The sequence below is a fragment of the Pempheris klunzingeri genome, chromosome 12 (assembly GCF_042242105.1).
Source record: "Pempheris klunzingeri isolate RE-2024b chromosome 12, fPemKlu1.hap1, whole genome shotgun sequence".
In the NCBI taxonomy this organism is placed as follows: domain Eukaryota; kingdom Metazoa; phylum Chordata; class Actinopteri; order Acropomatiformes; family Pempheridae; genus Pempheris; species Pempheris klunzingeri.
The window spans coordinates 3,948,269-3,964,407 of NC_092023.1; the positions used below are offsets into that span (position 1 = coordinate 3,948,269).

Genomic DNA, 16,139 nt, shown 5'->3' on the forward strand with positions numbered 1-16,139 from the left:
GCTCTCGTGTTTTTTCCCCCCAAAGTGAAGCTGATAAAACAAAACCACATGACTGGCAGACGTACTTGGGCTCATTCACAAGTCAGAGTGTGTGAAGACCTCACCAGTGAGCCCAGTTATTTATTTCATGAGCTTCATTTATGGCCTTAACTATTTAACTATACAGGCTTCCTGTGTAATTTGATTTTGTAATAGAAGACTACTGCAAAAATTGTGATAGCGATGGACTTATGGACACGTAAAAAAAAAAAAAAAGGAGTGGCTAGATTTGTAGGCATGTGGAAAAAGTCGTTTAAATACATGTTTTGTAAAAATACACATTTACACCAATTTTTTCTTGTGGTTATCATTTGTGTGTGATAATTTTCCTCAAACTATGATAATTTTAAGCCTCTGTTGTGAGAGTACCGTACCTCTGAACGGCTGCACAGTGGTCTTCAGCTTATCCAGTTTGAAGAAAAATGGAGTTGGATGTGGTGGCGAGGATCCTTCTTTCTTAGAGCCACTGCGAGGTGGATGTGGCTTGAGGAAGAGCTATGGGAAGGACGCAGATGATTCTCCAATAAGGATCATTTCCAAAAACAATATGACACACCTGCACTCGAGAAGTAGTTTATTAGTTTCTTTTTACCTGTTTGGGAACCTGGCCAAAGTTACTGACGTATCCCAAGATTGTGCTCTTGATAACGGGGTCCTTAGCATTCTGCCGGCCTCTCTGAGCATAGAAGTAAGGGTGGAATGTGTTCAAACTTTCCACAGCAGCGGGGCCTTGTTGTCGGTGCCCGAAAATCAGGTCGATCCACAGGTGAAGGTGGGAGCTCACATAGTCACTTTCCAGAGCCTGAGGGGGAAAAAAAAGCACGCAGACCAAGACCACCTGGTAAAGTAATACTACAAAACTACTACACATGCACTGTGCAATCTTAAAATACAGCAGTGTGGAGTGCTCATTGTTATTACAGTGGGAGCAAAACTATCAGTCAAACTGTTAATATGAGAGTTTAAAAACACAGAATGCACAACCAATCAAATTATTCAGGTACTGTATGATTTCTTGCAAAAGTCAATTTGGAAGCTGCACAGCTGCGTTATGAGCATATCTTTATGTTTGAATTAAAGAATGATTTGGGGTAGAATTAGCCACACACTGGTTTTCAAGAGTTAATAAGGAAAAGTGGGCATTATGACCAGCATGTGTATCCATGTACCCAATCTTAATAAGACTTTTCCTGGAATATCAGAAAACTGGAAAAAAAAAAACAACCCCATCATAACAAGGATATATTGTCCTGAGTTAATTTGTCTATGGGAGAAAAAAACAATCTTCTAAAGTCACTAATTTTATGAGAATGGTGGGCAATATGAGTAGTTCAGTAGATTACAGAGTGATAACCATCTTAGATGCCCCAGGAATGGAAAAAGGGAGGGTCACAGTGAGGAAATCAGACCAACCGAGAGAAAAAGAACGGAGATATACAATAACCCCAAACAGCAGGGAGAGAAAAAAGAGTGGAGGAAAGAATGAGAATATTCAGCTGGAAGAAATAATGACATTATGAAAAATAGAGTCTTGTGCCTGCACTGAATGGTGTTAAACAGGCTCGCTGTCCTTCACTGTCTGTCATCTAAACTTCACATACTTGCCTTTTCATGCATTTCCTTGATAATGAAACAACTGGCCATTATATCTGCAAGCAGTCACTACTAAAAGAAAGAACCAAACTCGGCGAGACAAGATGGCCTTTAGAGAAAATAAGGAATAAGGCAGCGGCTGTTGTGAATAAGATCCGTCTCTTATACTGTGGTAGAGACAAACTCACTGACTGCAACCAACACTATTACAGTGGATCCTTGTTTTAGATACTAAAACAGTGAATCTTCTGTGTACATACATCAGCTACTGACAAACATTATTAGGTCTTATGGGAAAAATCCCTGCGTGTAACAGGCCGAAACGGCCAATCGTAACAGACCGGCCTGGTGAGGTCGGGGGTCACTGACCTCTCGATGGACTCTAATGAACTCCTGGGGGTCACCTTTCGCCCATGGAGGCAGCTCGACATCTCCCAGAGTGGTACCATCCTCCATACAGCCTAAAGCGATATGGATATACAATAAATACAGCGTGCTGGGTCACATCACATCACATTACTGCGTGCCATCCTTTAAAAAGTACCCTGTGGAGTTGGTTTTTGCCACTGGTGGTACTATGGAGCAATGTTTTGATGAGTGGTTGCTTGTTTTGTTTGTGTGTGTGCTATTTGAGCACACACACACTCAACAGGCTACCTTTAAAGGATAAGGCTGGTGATACTGTATATTTTGTGTTGCATTAAATTTCATGCAATGACTTCAACCAAAACAAACTGACTCTATTAACAAGTATTGGCTGTGCAGCCAGAGACTAACGCAGCTTATTCCTCTTTGCCACATAACTCTATTGTTGTACCAAAACCTATTAAAAACACATCACTGAGCCACACTATTGTACTGGATAAGTTTCCTCATTACAATGAACATGGGCACAATCATTTTTAAGTTATTATTAATATTTTCAATCCCAAATACACCATCCTGTTGCTGTAAAAACTCACTAGACCACCAAATTAGTCTCAGTCCGCTGCTGAAAATAGTCCAACAGCTTTACCATTTATTCTTGTATGAGTATTATTTGCTAAACCTATAGTGGCCTGCTGTTTCAAGAATTTTTTTTTTTTTAAAGATTTACACTTTTACAGCCAGAGAAACTGACTAATTCACTTTTCATGAGGTTTGTTGACAAAAATAAAAACACAGAATAATGCTCGTCTATTCTTTTAAGCACATAACTAACAGCTGGCACAAAGCAAATATCTTAACAGTAAATTCATACTTTAAGTCATTCATTTAGATACACAGAGATGTTTTTTTTTTTGTGTGCCTGACCCAGCTGGATGTGGTTGGAGTTGAGCAGGAAGTCTGGCAGGTAAAAGAACTCCGGCACCAGCTCTCTGACGTCCCCCATGTCGTCTCTGGAGGACGACTCCCACTCCTTCTTTAGGCTGTGAAACATCCGCTCTGGGATATCAAACCCTCCCTGTGGGGAGACGAGGCACAGCACTGTCAGACCCCCTCCCAGCACACTGCTGAACCAAACTTTGCAACAGGCACATTAATAAAAGTGGTTTGCCTGATTCAGTGCAGTGAACCATATTTTATATCCTCCATTGTATAATGTAAGCAGGAAATATGTGCCACTGTTTGAAGGAAGCTTTTCATCTTTCTGCAAAATTCCATAATCTATTATGAAAATCTCATGAGAGAGAATGTAATTTAGAGTAAAGCAATTATCTCAATAAATGAAAATAGCATATATATACTGGTAAACTCTGTTAGAGATGTAAATCCAGTTATGGATATTACTACACACCCGTTATGCGCTTCAGAAGACAAAAAGGAACTGTAATTCACCAGACTAACATCTTTATTGCTTTATTCTGACTATCAAATATGCATGCCTTTTCATTATAATCAATTGGACGCCGTATTGTAAATTGGTAACATTTGTGGCTATTTGCACTTCTTTGAGATGCTTTCAGTAATTATTTGCATATATATTGAAATCTCCCTATAATCTGCTTTCATGCCAAAAACAGCATTGAGATGGGATCCGGAGTGCTAAAAATAGCTCATATTAGAGTCGTATTATTAGCAAGATTATGCTTGAAAATGATGAATGTCAATGGGTACCTGGAGCACGGGGTTTCCAGAAGGGTCTGTGGGTTAGTGGAAACAGACTGATACACAATAAGCTGACCTTTCTTCCATTTCTCCAGAAAAAAATGAGACAATTTGACCAACATCATACCTTTATACATTATATATTAAACATGTATCACCTATTTCAATGTGTTACAGCACAGGATTTTCTTTGATTCATCAGTAAACCACTTCAGGTCCTAAAGGCTAAGGATTCAGAAATGTCTGCCACCATTCAGCAAATATACCGTACTTACCTTTTGATGTCCTGATAAAATGTTTGCTTAGAGGTTATACATCCAGAAATGTAGTGTTTGTTTAGTACTTTACTTTTGCATGTGGTTTATTCACTGTGGCTCAAACCAATAAAGTGGGTTCACACTAAGAATGTTGAATTCTATGCTAATCTGAACCAAAGTTGAGTTTTTTTGGGTTTTTTTTCCTTCTTTTGTGGAAATGGGTCAGTAAACCAATAATTCAGGCCCATTTTGCCCACTGACCTCCACACTGTGGGAAATAAGCTCCAGATTTGATCCAATGCTCCATTTTAAAGAGTTAAAAAAAAGACCATTCATGATTAGGAAGTCTAGCTGTATTGCATTGCATGTCATGGTGTCCAAGGCCTCACCTGCAGTGCCTGGAAGGTGTGTGAAAACGGCTCCATCCTGACGAGGAAAGAGGCTACGATGATGGCCGAGGAGTAGTGGGTACAGTAGTGGCACTGTGCCGACAAAGCTCCTACAGAACGAAAGTGTGTTGAATAAAAAGTAGAAGAAGTGAGAAGCAGAAGAAAAGTAGAATAAAAAGTAAAAGGGCTGAAGGTAAACCTTCACTCTCAATGTTCTCTGCTTCTTCATATCTCTGGATGAACATCTGTCTCCTTTTCTCTGTCTGAGCTCCCATCGGCTTCGACAGGTCACGGAAAGTTGCAGGATTTGACAGATCGAGAGTCTAACAAGGACGGATATGAAATCAAAAACGTGCAGCACTTTCATTACCTGAGCCTTCTACAACACAAATGTACGAGACAAGCGTGTGTATTTTGTGATCTTACCTCCGACTGGTAGTCAGCGAGGACCCAGGGGAAGACGGGATACTGCATCAGGTCATTGTAAGTCCTCCCAGCGATTGTGTTCAGATGCATCAAGTACTCAAAGTTACTTATTTCTCCTCTCTGGAAGTCAGACAAGAGCAACATGAAGCAGATAGCTTCCTTACAAGTCACAGGAAGGTAGTTATAAACAAATATGGAACTGGGTTTCTATTAATGTCACATACGCTCAACATTTTGGAGATGAAGAAGTGAATCTGTAACTCAGATGAAACAAAATAGATGAAGGGCTGTTTATTGCATTACCTGCCATTTAACCAGGCCTGTCTTTTCCACCACAGGAGTCTTCCTAAAGCCGGATAAAAAAAAAAAAGAAAACAAATAAATAAATACCTTGAATTAGCATCAGAGACTTATCACTCAGCAGTGGCTTGGCTCTGTTGCCTAGCGACCGGTGTTGAAAAGTAACACAGCGGAGGTATGAGGCAGCAGAGGGCAGGTGAGTCAGTGAAGGCAAAAACTGTGTGTGCACAGCTGTAGGAGCAGTTATGGGGCCGAGGTTGAGCAGTAGGTGGCATAAATAGTGAGGAGATAGTGTGGACGTAGCACATCTGTAGGCTGTGAGGAAATATACTGCAGGTAACTAGTCTCCACCAACACAGTGAGCTATCCAAAAACAGGAAGTGATATTTCCTTGTGTACGGTGAGCTTTTAAATGACATGGAAAGGTTAATGATTACTGGTCAAACAGGAAATACACCTTTCTTTTACATTTCTGTCACAGAGCAGGTCAGTGGTTTCCAAGAAAAATGAATAAGATTTCCTGCTTCGTAGCTAAGACAAACAGCAGAGTCCCGATGTTTTTTTCATTTAGTTAGGTGTTTGTTCAGAGAGCGTTGTAAGGTGATCCTTCCTTCCCTCGCTCAAAAAGTGCTGAGCATAAACACTGCTCAGTCAAAACACCTTGTCTCCGATTAATCTACCAGAACATGTGTGTGTTTGTATTTTACTCATGGTGCACCTATCTTTACTTGTTTAATCTAAATGAGGAAAGCATTAAACTGCTCCTGAAATCTCTTTTCCCTCTGTGGCCAGTAACATGGCAATAAAGTCCTGGCGCCAAGCACCCCAGTTGCTAAGTAACGCTATTAAACAAGAGGAATCTTGACTTTCCCCCGTTTGGTGTAGGGAGGCTAGGGAAACGTTGATATACACAACTGCAGCATTCCTGATCTTTTCGCGCGACTTCACCACCACATCTTGTGAAATAGGATTAGCAGGTATTATTAGCACAACTTCTACATGCTGGCCTAAATGGGAAATGTAGTTTTAAAGGGTTTTTCTGTGTTGTAACGTTATGATCGTAGTAATGCAGTATTTGTTTTGGTACACAGGTGAGGCTTCGTGCTGAATGGCCGGCTCACTGGAGCTAAAGCTGTTGGCATGTTTCTAAAACTGAAGACAGTCTCGTCACTTGATTGACACCAACTCAGAGAAAAAGAAGATAAAATATGGTGAGTACATATCTTCATTTTAAACAAGAGGTGGGATATCGGCTGAAAAATGAAATAAAGACGCATGCAGTGAATGCCTTTAAAGAGAGCATGGGGCTACTTAAAGTTTAACTAATTTAACCAATAACTCCGCCCCTCATCCAATAACTCCTCACCAAATTATTTTGTACAACTACACTAAATCAATCATTGCATTTGGCCCAGTATGTGTTATCTAATTGCAGGCAATAATTTCATGCAATAGTTTTCTATAGGAGGTTATAATGGGAACAAGCACCAGTGGATAACCTCTCTCATCCTGAGGATGATGAATGAGGCGAGAGAGGGCCTTGGGGTGTAACACAGACACAAACAGACACACACCTTGCTCTTTTAGACAGGGGGGGGAGAGGAGTGAAGCCCTCATCACACTCCCAACACTCCCTAACTATCATTTATCAAAGTCCTGATTTGACTCTTTGTGCACGCGTACATGTAGTACAGTACATTCATGTCTGTCAAACTAGCATGTGGATGTCCCACACACACACACACACACACACCATCCTTGCCTGAAAAGAGCCAAACAGCTCAATCAGTTGAATGGTGAGGGAGCATCAGCACTCATTTGTTTTTGCTGTATTACCCAGTGTCGCCTCTCTCCTATTGTTCCCCAGCATTAGCCTTAATTAGAGAGTCGTGCTCTTAAATACCCCCATGGGCAACACTGGGTGAGCATGCACTAGTGCAGACATAACACTGCGACACACCCACATATATATGCACTCAAAGACACAAACACACACACACACACACCCACCCCGCTCAAGCTCTCATACCTCAGAGAGCATGCTTTCCCTACTGCCCCAGGCCATACATAAGCCCTTGTATCAGAATAAATCACATCAGCCCTACACAAACACACACACACTTACACGTAAACATACACACAACACATTTATTTGCGATACTACTGTGTGATGGTGTAGATTAGATAAATTATTGTAAATCAGCCTCTTGGGGGCAAATATCACAAAAGTGAGGCTAAGCTGAAATTGTAAACTCAACTGTTCTGTAATTCTCCCTGTATCGCAGTACCATGCCCAAAGGGAAGGGACCCAAAGGGACAAAAGTGACCCTCAAGATTGCTAAAAAGGCAATACGGACGACTCCAGACGGGCGACGCCGACTCACCCTGAGCAACATGGGTATAACCATCTTCCCAAAGTGTCTCCTCAAACTGACCAGCGTGGACGAGTTGGACCTCAGCCGCAACCAGATACAGAAACTCCCGGATAACATCGGCAATTTCTCTTCACTCAGATGGCTGGATCTACACAGCAACAAGCTGGAGTCCGTGCCCGAGTCCATCGGCAACCTGGTGGGACTGACCCACCTCAACCTCTCTAATAACCGCCTAGTCTCTGCAGGTTTACCCTCCACATTGGGATTTCTCACCAGCCTGAAGAGTCTCAATCTGGGGATGAACCAGCTGGACACCCTGCCTCCCGCGATGGCGGCTCTAAACAGCCTCCAAGAGTTAGGCCTGTTTGATAACCTCTTCATCAATCTTCCAGAGTTTGTGAAAGTCCTACGCAGCCTCACCAAGCTGAACATGAAACGAAACCCTCTATCGTATGCTCAGGGAGACGGTGAGCGGACACAGAAGGTAAAATCAGAACCAGAGGAGGATGTGTACCTGGTCCATGAGAGTAGCCTGTGTAGGACATGCCTTAAGAGATGTAAAGAGCAGGGGGAAAGGCTTACGGGGGGAGGAGGAGGAGGAGGTGATATGTTTGAGGACAAAAAAATACGGACGTTTCCAGGACTGATGGTGCCAAACTCAGTGGCTACAGTCAATCAAGATGTGTGGAGACTGAGAAAAGCGGAGCAGAAGCCAATCAAATGATCAAACGTGTGCTGAGGTCATCTTAACATCAAACCCTAAAAACTTAATACCGATATTACTATTGTTATTATATTTGCATGATATATTACTATGTCACACAATTTTTTATGTATTTTCCATTTCAACTGATGAAATAAAAAAGTGACATGTCATTGTCTGTAGATATTGCTGCTGGGTGACTATAACTGTGGACACTTACCTGGCGTTAGCAATGACCTCAGCAATCCCTCGGCCTTTTAATGCGGACACTACTGTGCACAACCTGGAGGGAGGAAGATGGGCGAAAGAATAAGTATCAGAGTCAAAATGCTGATAAAAAAAAAAAAACTTGAAGCATCCAGTCAATGTAAATGCGGTACCTTTTATATGCAGAGACATGGTCTCTATTCAGAAATACCAGGAAGGCTGAATGTCCGTTTTTCATGAAGACCTCAATAGCATTGTCCTGATAGCAACACACAGGCACAGCGGCTCCTTAGTAACTTTTTTTTATTGTTAATTTTTGCTAATCAGATTCCTTTTAAACCTTAAGCTGCATCATAACTGATTCTGTAATGCACAAACAGGAACAAAATAATGGGAGACAACTGCAAGAGCAAATAAAATGCATGACAAATGTGATTTTTATGTGCATTCTGAGACAAACTTTAACATTTAATAACAATGCTTTGCAACTAAATCCTGTGTAGACAATCTGAATATAAGATGCAGGTTAATTCAGGGCTTCAGAAGGAAGCAGTTGGATGCCTGACCTCTAAAAGGAAACGCATGAAGCGGGCCTCCTTGATATCCTCATAGAGCCAGCGTCGGCACCGGGCTGATGGCGGGTCTTTACTCAACATGTTGGAGATAAAGGAATCCCTCACACTGGCAGAGAAAGAAGGGGACACAGAGTGAGACAACTGTAAAGCTCTATAGTCCTTATAAGTTTAGCTGTAACTGCACACAGCTGTACCTGGTGGGGTGGTGCATCCTGCAGCACACATCTCCAGCGGGACTAAGAGTAAATCCCTCACACAAGAGCAGACTCTCCTTCCCGAACAGCAGCACCCCCTCTGTTACTCTGAGGCCGCTCACCATCACCACACACATCTTAGCCTTCACCTACAGAGCGTGAGAGAGAAGAGAGAAACGGAGATACATTAAGCCCCATGTGAGAGGCGCAACACACATCAGCACATTTCTCTCCCGGGACATGACATGGCAGCATCGCAGGCACTTCAGGCTTTACTTGATTGATCATTTTAATCACATATTTTAATCATTATTAAAAAGACACAGTTGAACACTTCATTATCAGAGCTGATTGATGGGGAGGAGTACGCCCAGCCCCTTTTTCAGCCGTGCGACTGTGTGTTTCATGCAACACCAAAGTGGACCCACATGCTGCTTTCAGCGCTGGTCGCGGCTAATGCTAACTGCATCGCGATAATGTGTGTGTAATTCTATTGTCTCCCCTCGTTTCACAGTGAGTGTGTGCACCTGGCTGTCTCCTAGTCTTGGCCCCTCTGGGACACAGCACCCAAAAACCATATGGGGCCCCAACATACCCGCAGGCCCCTCACAATTTATACTAATCTAATCAGACTCCCTACCCCCAGACACGGAGTCACACTCTTGGTGGAAGAGGAGGCCTTGCCTGGCCATTATTAGGAGAATTAATCACTGCCACACACACAATAGGAAACCTGCTAAGTGATCAGAACCTCTTGTCTGAATGCACACGTAGAGACACACAATGATGGATTATATCACTTGTCACGTGAAAGCGTTTAAGAAGAGTCAGAGTGAGTGAGTCTCAACTACATGGCACGGAAATCTTACATCGAGCAGTATTATCAGGGGGGTTTATGGCAATTTCCATCAGTGAACACAAACCGGCATTAGGCCTCCTGTCCCTAACAATAAGTAGATTTCAGAAAAAAACTAGTTACATTTATTGTTATCAAAGATTAAATACATAACAATAAACTTGTTTCCTTATCTCCTTACTGTGCTCTGGACAGATATGCGTTATCAGTCTGTGGGTGATTTAGCTGATGATGGGAGGAAGGAGAGAAAAGGAGGACTTTTATTGACTGAGAGCCCAATGTCAGACCATTGATTTCTCCCCACACACATTACTGTCATAATCACACTATTGGCGCTGGCAAGCTAATTATGAGTGGATCTCCCTTTGTGTGTTACTCTGTGTGTGTGTGTGTGTGTGATGGTCCGTGTGTGTGTGTGTGTGTGCATTTTTCAGAGCTAATGACTGTGTTCATTTGACAGGAAGCTCAGCAGGACTCACACACTGAACCACTGCAAGACAACAGGACGCACTTGCACACATCACACACTTACTAAGCGGATGTAAGACAGCTTGCATCACCTCCTACTGTTTTTATTAATACTTCTGTCAGAAACATTAAAAGCCGCGGCTGGTTGCCGGAGTGATGAGAGTCCCTGTCAACATGTGCCTTGGTTTCTAACTCGCTGGAAGAATGAGAAGAGCTGAGCTGGGCCTCGACATTAAAACATTAAACTAATGAGGAAAGATGAAATTCTGATAGCAGCACTGGGCTATTGGAATCCCTTAGTCTACATCAGATAATTATGATTGTGAATATTAGCAGGGTGAGGAGGAGCCGTGCATGTTGTTTCTAGCCCCGCATACCAACACACCCTCCTGTGCTACAGTACCTCCTCTCCAGGGTGCAGCTCTTGCAGGATGATGCGTATGTCGGGGCAGTCTTGTGTGTGGGAGCATGGCTCGTGGGTTAAGGGGTCAGGTGGACCCTCAGCGACAGCAGATGTCTCATTCAGGACAGGGAAGAAGGTCAGACGGTCACAATCCTGTCCTTCTTCCTCATCCTCTTTCGCCTCCGCTCCAACTTCACACAGGATCTTGGGCTCTGTTACGAAAGGCAAATTAAATCCCACAGAGCTTAAATCCAACACCCACATGCAACATTTTTCTTTACCTGTGTCACATTCTGCTCTGTTTTTGTTCTCCTCAGATATGCCCATCCTTAAACCCAAACACAGTGTTCCTTGCACCTGTTGTAACAACACACGGCATCATTAGAGGTTGGACTGTTAAACACGAACTGGGACTCTGCTCCACAGATCGAGCTCTAAGCTGCAAGCTGTACCCGTTTAGATCGCCTCAGAGCCTTTTTGCGGATGCGTGATCTGGTCCGGTTGGGTCCTTCAGCAGCATCTTGCACCCAGTCTTGGCTCAGCAGCACCCCTGGGCTGGGGCCGAACACAGCTCTCTCCCTCAGCAGCTCGGCCTCCACATGCAGCCACTCTGAACTCACCCGCTCCCACTCACTGGCTCGTAACTGGGATGCAGAAACAAGCACGGGATAGACGGAATACACAAGATGGAGATAAACACTATTGCATATCAAATTTTTGATTTCATTAACATTTATTTTGGTATATTCAGAGTAACATTTCTGTCAAACCTGGGAGTGGTTTGTCCTCATGGTCTCAAACATCCTCTGGCCTCGCTGTCGATGTGACTCCATGCAGGACAGAAACTCCTACAGAGGAAGGAGAGTAACCTGATGGGTGCAAATGAAAAGAGCGGGCAGCGCAATCGCTCTTCCTCTGGCTCATATTGTACACATACAACACACATCACGTTCACAGAGATTGTATATTCATAATGGTATTGTTGTTTCCTCATGCAATTACAATGCATTCATACAATTACATCTGTTCTAAATTGCATTCACTAGGCAAAATAAGCTAGTGGCTACAGTCTTACAATAACCCTGTCTGGAAATGTAATCATTTGTTGGTATGATCTAATTAACATAAACATTAATATCACTGAGCCACACCGCAGTCAAGGGCAAGGTAAGTGTGCGCGCGCCTGCATTTGGTGCGAGTGTGTGTGTCGATTAAAAGAGAAAACAAAAGAAAAAATGTAAAAAAAAAAACCCAAAACAGAGCCGTGTTGACACTGCAGGATGCTCGTGTTCAGCAGACACACTGGGATCATATTCTGACTGTTAACTGCTTCATTAAACCCATCATCACAGCAGTGCTCGCTGAGAGACTAGTGAAACAACATGTGTCCATCCTCACAGCTGACCCAGGAAAGCCATTTAATTGACTGAATGAACATGCAGTAACTCTTTATATCGAGTCTTATTTACAGATGCTAATTCTGCGTTTTGTGGTACAACTCCACGAACGCAATAATTGATTTCAAGCACAAAAAAAAAAATAAATAAACTACTTCTGATGCAGAAATTCAGCTGCAAAAATTCAACATAATTTCAGAATAAACTCATGCATAAAAGTTGACAAACTTTGACAAGCCCTGTGGAGTATGAAAACTGTTTCTCTAAATGACTGACTGCCTATCCAAATGAGAAGTTGTGCAGAGAAAGAAATAAAGGAGTAATTTGAGGGGAGATTATAGAAATATTATAGACAAAAAAGAGAGTAATAATGAAGTTTGCGAACTAGAGCCGTGTTGTGACAGATAAACAGCAAGTCGGCGTCATCATCTGCTAATTTCATTCCTTCATTTGGACAAACATAAGTAATATATAGCATTAATTACCCTATTTAGCAGATAGGAACCTCATTGGCTTTTTAAATGCTGCATTAAATACATAACTCATCTCTTCCCTCTGCAATTAACATCAGAACATCACACTCATTTCCATTTTAATGACTTCCCAACAATACGCCACCTTTGATGATAAGGCAACATAATGTCAACTTCATTCTGGGCTGGCAGTGAATGTGTAATGAACTTAACGTGATCATTAGTGCTGTTAATTATCTTTCTAATATGAGGACACAGATATGATTATGGAAACTGCATTCGCTGATGAAATAAATCTCTAGAAGAATTGCACTGAAGCTTGACTGAGGACACAGGCTGCCTATCAGTCTCTGTATTCTCATTCATTACCTACAGTAGGCTTTAAAACTCTTTTTTGCTCAATAAAAGTAGATATCTGAGACTCGGAAACTCAGTGCTCTGTGGAAATGCATTACAATGGATCCAGTGACTGAAAAGAGACTCCCCACAAGCTCATGACTTTCCAACTAAAAGGTCATAAGTTGATGATCCAGAAATTAATTAATGACTCACTTGTTTCTTCATGAGTATGAATGGGAAATGAGCGGACTGGCTGACCACTACTGATCATTTGAATATCACTTTTTTTTTTTTTTTTTTTGCATGCTGCAACCTACTCAGAGCAAAGTGGTGCAACACAAAAGCAGAAAGGCAAACATCCCTCCCTCTTCTTCTCTGGCTCTCAGATGGAAAAACAATTCATCACCCTCCCTGATAGCCTGTCAAAGACTGATATGATAAAGAATAACATCAAATGAATAATGTTTTCATCAGATTGGTACCACTATAATTGCCAACCCGATTTCTGTCGGCAAGAGACGTGCACAAACAAGAACACACGCACACACTTTGTGGGGGTGAGACAGACACACAGACGCGGTAATTTCATGCCTGTGTGCCTGAGTAATATGTCCCCGCTCCCTGCTCCAGATGGCTCGACGTCTTAAGCGTTGTGGGGGAACTAATGATGTGGGCCACGTGTTTCGGGGGGAAAAACAACAATAAAGGCGTCTTTAACCTTCAGCAGCAAACAGTGTGTTGTAGTGAGTGTTCCCATGGATAGGCCTAACAGATATCAATTACTATGCCCACTCAGGGGCAATCAGCTGTGATAATCCAAATCCATTTAAGGAAATAATCAAACACCCCCACAGGGCTGGACGGCCCACGGCACAAACACAACAGTGACTTTGGGATGAGTGTTTGGGCGCAGCACTCTGGGATGAGGCGGCACCTGGGAAAAGGTAACACTCCTCATAGAAGACACCAGTAACAAGCATACACACCTCTCTGTCCAGTGCTGTGCAAAAGAACCAAACAGTGAGGGAACACCAGCGTGCATTTACCTCTACTGTCACTGATTCTTTGCCAGGTCTGGCCAAAGCTGAGCGAACAGCGCTGCTGATCATATCAAACTTGTTCTGAGAGCCGCCCGTCACCTTCTTCTTCTGTGACTCTGAGAAGACACACAAACAACATTTAAGTATCAAGAGCGTGGAACATTCAGACATCTTCTCCTTTTTACGGCTGTTAGCATAATCAGAGCTAACCTGTGTGTAGCAGCCAGGCCTTGTGTGCCATCTCCTCCCACAGGGGGCTGATGTCAGTCATGCTGACAGGCCCCGACTCGGCTGAGCGGCTTGCCGAGATCTCCATCTTATAGGTTTCTTCAAGCACGTGTTGCCTTTCAGTCATGACCTTTGACCAGCAGGCCTCCACTAAGGACACTAGCTCTCTGTCATCTGGAACGAATACACACACTCACACTAAATTCTTTAGAGGCCCAGAAACTCTCAACAGATAGAAAGTCTACAAAAATGTCAGGCTGAGTGATGAACGTAAATAAACCCTCACATATGGGCCCTAATACCTGTGGTAACGTCTGCTCCGTTGCCGGGGTGTGCAGACTGCCTGGTTTTGGTAGCAAACAGGTGGGACGAAGCGTTCCTGTTGAGCAGTTTTTGCGCCACGCATCCAAAACCCTCGGGGTAGCTGCAACAAAAGTGTGACTGTGTGAATGACCGGAATCCTGGTTTCAAACACATGCTTGTGTGCATCTACAGGTAGGTTTGGTTTCTCCGTTACCTGCCAGATCGAATCAGCAACAGACAACGGAGAAGGCACGTAATGAAGTTCACATTTGCGTTGAAAGTTGCCATGACAACATCCCATCGTTCCATTAAGGTCTGTAACGCCCGGATGACCCCTGCCTTTTCTTCTTGGGAATGTCGCGGTTGGGACAAGAAATAAAGCAGGACTTTATTGGTACACGAGTAGAGGGCAGACACCGTCTTCTCCTTCTGAGTCTGGCCTTTCTCCAGAGCCTAGAAGTATACAGCAATGTATCTGTTATCAGTTAGGAGAAGATTGACAGGAAGTCTCAGTGTCCAGATTTTCACAATTCAGGTTTACAGGAACTATCTCCACACTGACAATTAACAGATTACATTTAACTTCAATTACCAGAAGTTTGCATCTGATGAATCTGAAATGTCAGACGTTCGGTGAAAACACTGATTTCATATTAAGTATCTACGTGAGGGGCATGTACACTACTGTGCGAGCGTGTCTCGCTACGTGTTCGTCTCACCACCACAATCTGATCGGCGAGAAAGTTGAGCAAACTCTCCGAGTCTCCCAAGAATGTTCCAGCGTAAAGTTTCTGCAGCAAAGTCCTACTGAGGAGCACCACGTTCTCCATCAACGTGCCCATCTGTCCCTCAGGCCTCTGACTATTGCAGTCTGACATGAAAAAAAGCAGAAAATTCAGATGAGAATTCCTTTTTGTCGGCATGGACATGGATTGGCATGTATTGTTATTCCACCTTGTGAGTTGAGATGAGTGTTGTTTTCCTCTTCATGGCTGAGCATGTGGATGATGTCCATGATCAACTCCAGCAAGTCAGTCTGGAAACTCTGCCTCTTTCCCAGTGATGCACCATCAGGGGAAAACTACGACATGTGAGCGGTTTATTAGTTAGAAAATACGTCTGACAAGAATGAACAACTAGTAGAAGGACATTTTGATAAGAAATTATGCTTGATAGTGAGAGGCACACCCTGCCTAATGTCTAATATCGTAAGTGTAGTGACGGCGGTGTTGTGTGTGCATGCAGATTAAGATTGTCCAGCCACAGAAATCTGTAGTTTTTGGTCTACTGGTGTTCTCTCCCTCCTAGTAGAGATTGATTTAGCCAACAGTACCTTGGCTCTGCCTTATCTAGTAACTGAGCAAAGAGTGGCACCTTCTGGAGAAATGAGTGTTTTGCAGTATTATAGTAAACTGATGAGGCTTTTCTCAGTGGGACTGCATTTTGGGAATAATGTGAATGTGTTGCACAATGTCAATATTTTAGT

At 42.9% G+C, this 16,139-nt stretch overlaps 2 protein-coding genes across 2 annotated transcripts in view; one reads left to right on the forward strand and one right to left on the reverse strand.

The window, feature by feature from the left end:
* Positions 1 to 16,139, reverse strand: part of wdfy4 (WDFY family member 4) — a 39,560-nt gene that overhangs the window by 7,108 nt on the left and 16,313 nt on the right. Inside the window, exons 36-57 of the mRNA XM_070840476.1 lie at positions 15,608 to 15,734; positions 15,373 to 15,524; positions 14,868 to 15,106; positions 14,653 to 14,774; positions 14,333 to 14,524; positions 14,129 to 14,238; positions 11,644 to 11,721; positions 11,326 to 11,517; positions 11,155 to 11,230; positions 10,874 to 11,085; positions 9,147 to 9,295; positions 8,944 to 9,058; positions 8,551 to 8,636; positions 8,391 to 8,453; positions 5,096 to 5,138; positions 4,793 to 4,912; positions 4,566 to 4,689; positions 4,367 to 4,476; positions 2,926 to 3,076; positions 2,002 to 2,093; positions 632 to 841; positions 414 to 534 (exon numbers count right to left, since the gene is read on the reverse strand). Coding sequence (XP_070696577.1) covers positions 414 to 534; positions 632 to 841; positions 2,002 to 2,093; positions 2,926 to 3,076; positions 4,367 to 4,476; positions 4,566 to 4,689; positions 4,793 to 4,912; positions 5,096 to 5,138; positions 8,391 to 8,453; positions 8,551 to 8,636; positions 8,944 to 9,058; positions 9,147 to 9,295; positions 10,874 to 11,085; positions 11,155 to 11,230; positions 11,326 to 11,517; positions 11,644 to 11,721; positions 14,129 to 14,238; positions 14,333 to 14,524; positions 14,653 to 14,774; positions 14,868 to 15,106; positions 15,373 to 15,524; positions 15,608 to 15,734 — 2,884 coding nt within the window. The remainder of the gene's footprint in view (positions 1 to 413; positions 535 to 631; positions 842 to 2,001; positions 2,094 to 2,925; positions 3,077 to 4,366; positions 4,477 to 4,565; positions 4,690 to 4,792; positions 4,913 to 5,095; positions 5,139 to 8,390; positions 8,454 to 8,550; positions 8,637 to 8,943; positions 9,059 to 9,146; positions 9,296 to 10,873; positions 11,086 to 11,154; positions 11,231 to 11,325; positions 11,518 to 11,643; positions 11,722 to 14,128; positions 14,239 to 14,332; positions 14,525 to 14,652; positions 14,775 to 14,867; positions 15,107 to 15,372; positions 15,525 to 15,607; positions 15,735 to 16,139) is intronic.
* On the forward strand, positions 7,351 to 8,238 carry lrrc18a (leucine rich repeat containing 18a). The gene has a single exon (XM_070840475.1). The coding sequence runs from the start codon at positions 7,382 to 7,384 to the stop codon at positions 8,189 to 8,191; it is 810 nt and encodes a 269-aa protein (XP_070696576.1). The 5' UTR covers positions 7,351 to 7,381; the 3' UTR covers positions 8,192 to 8,238.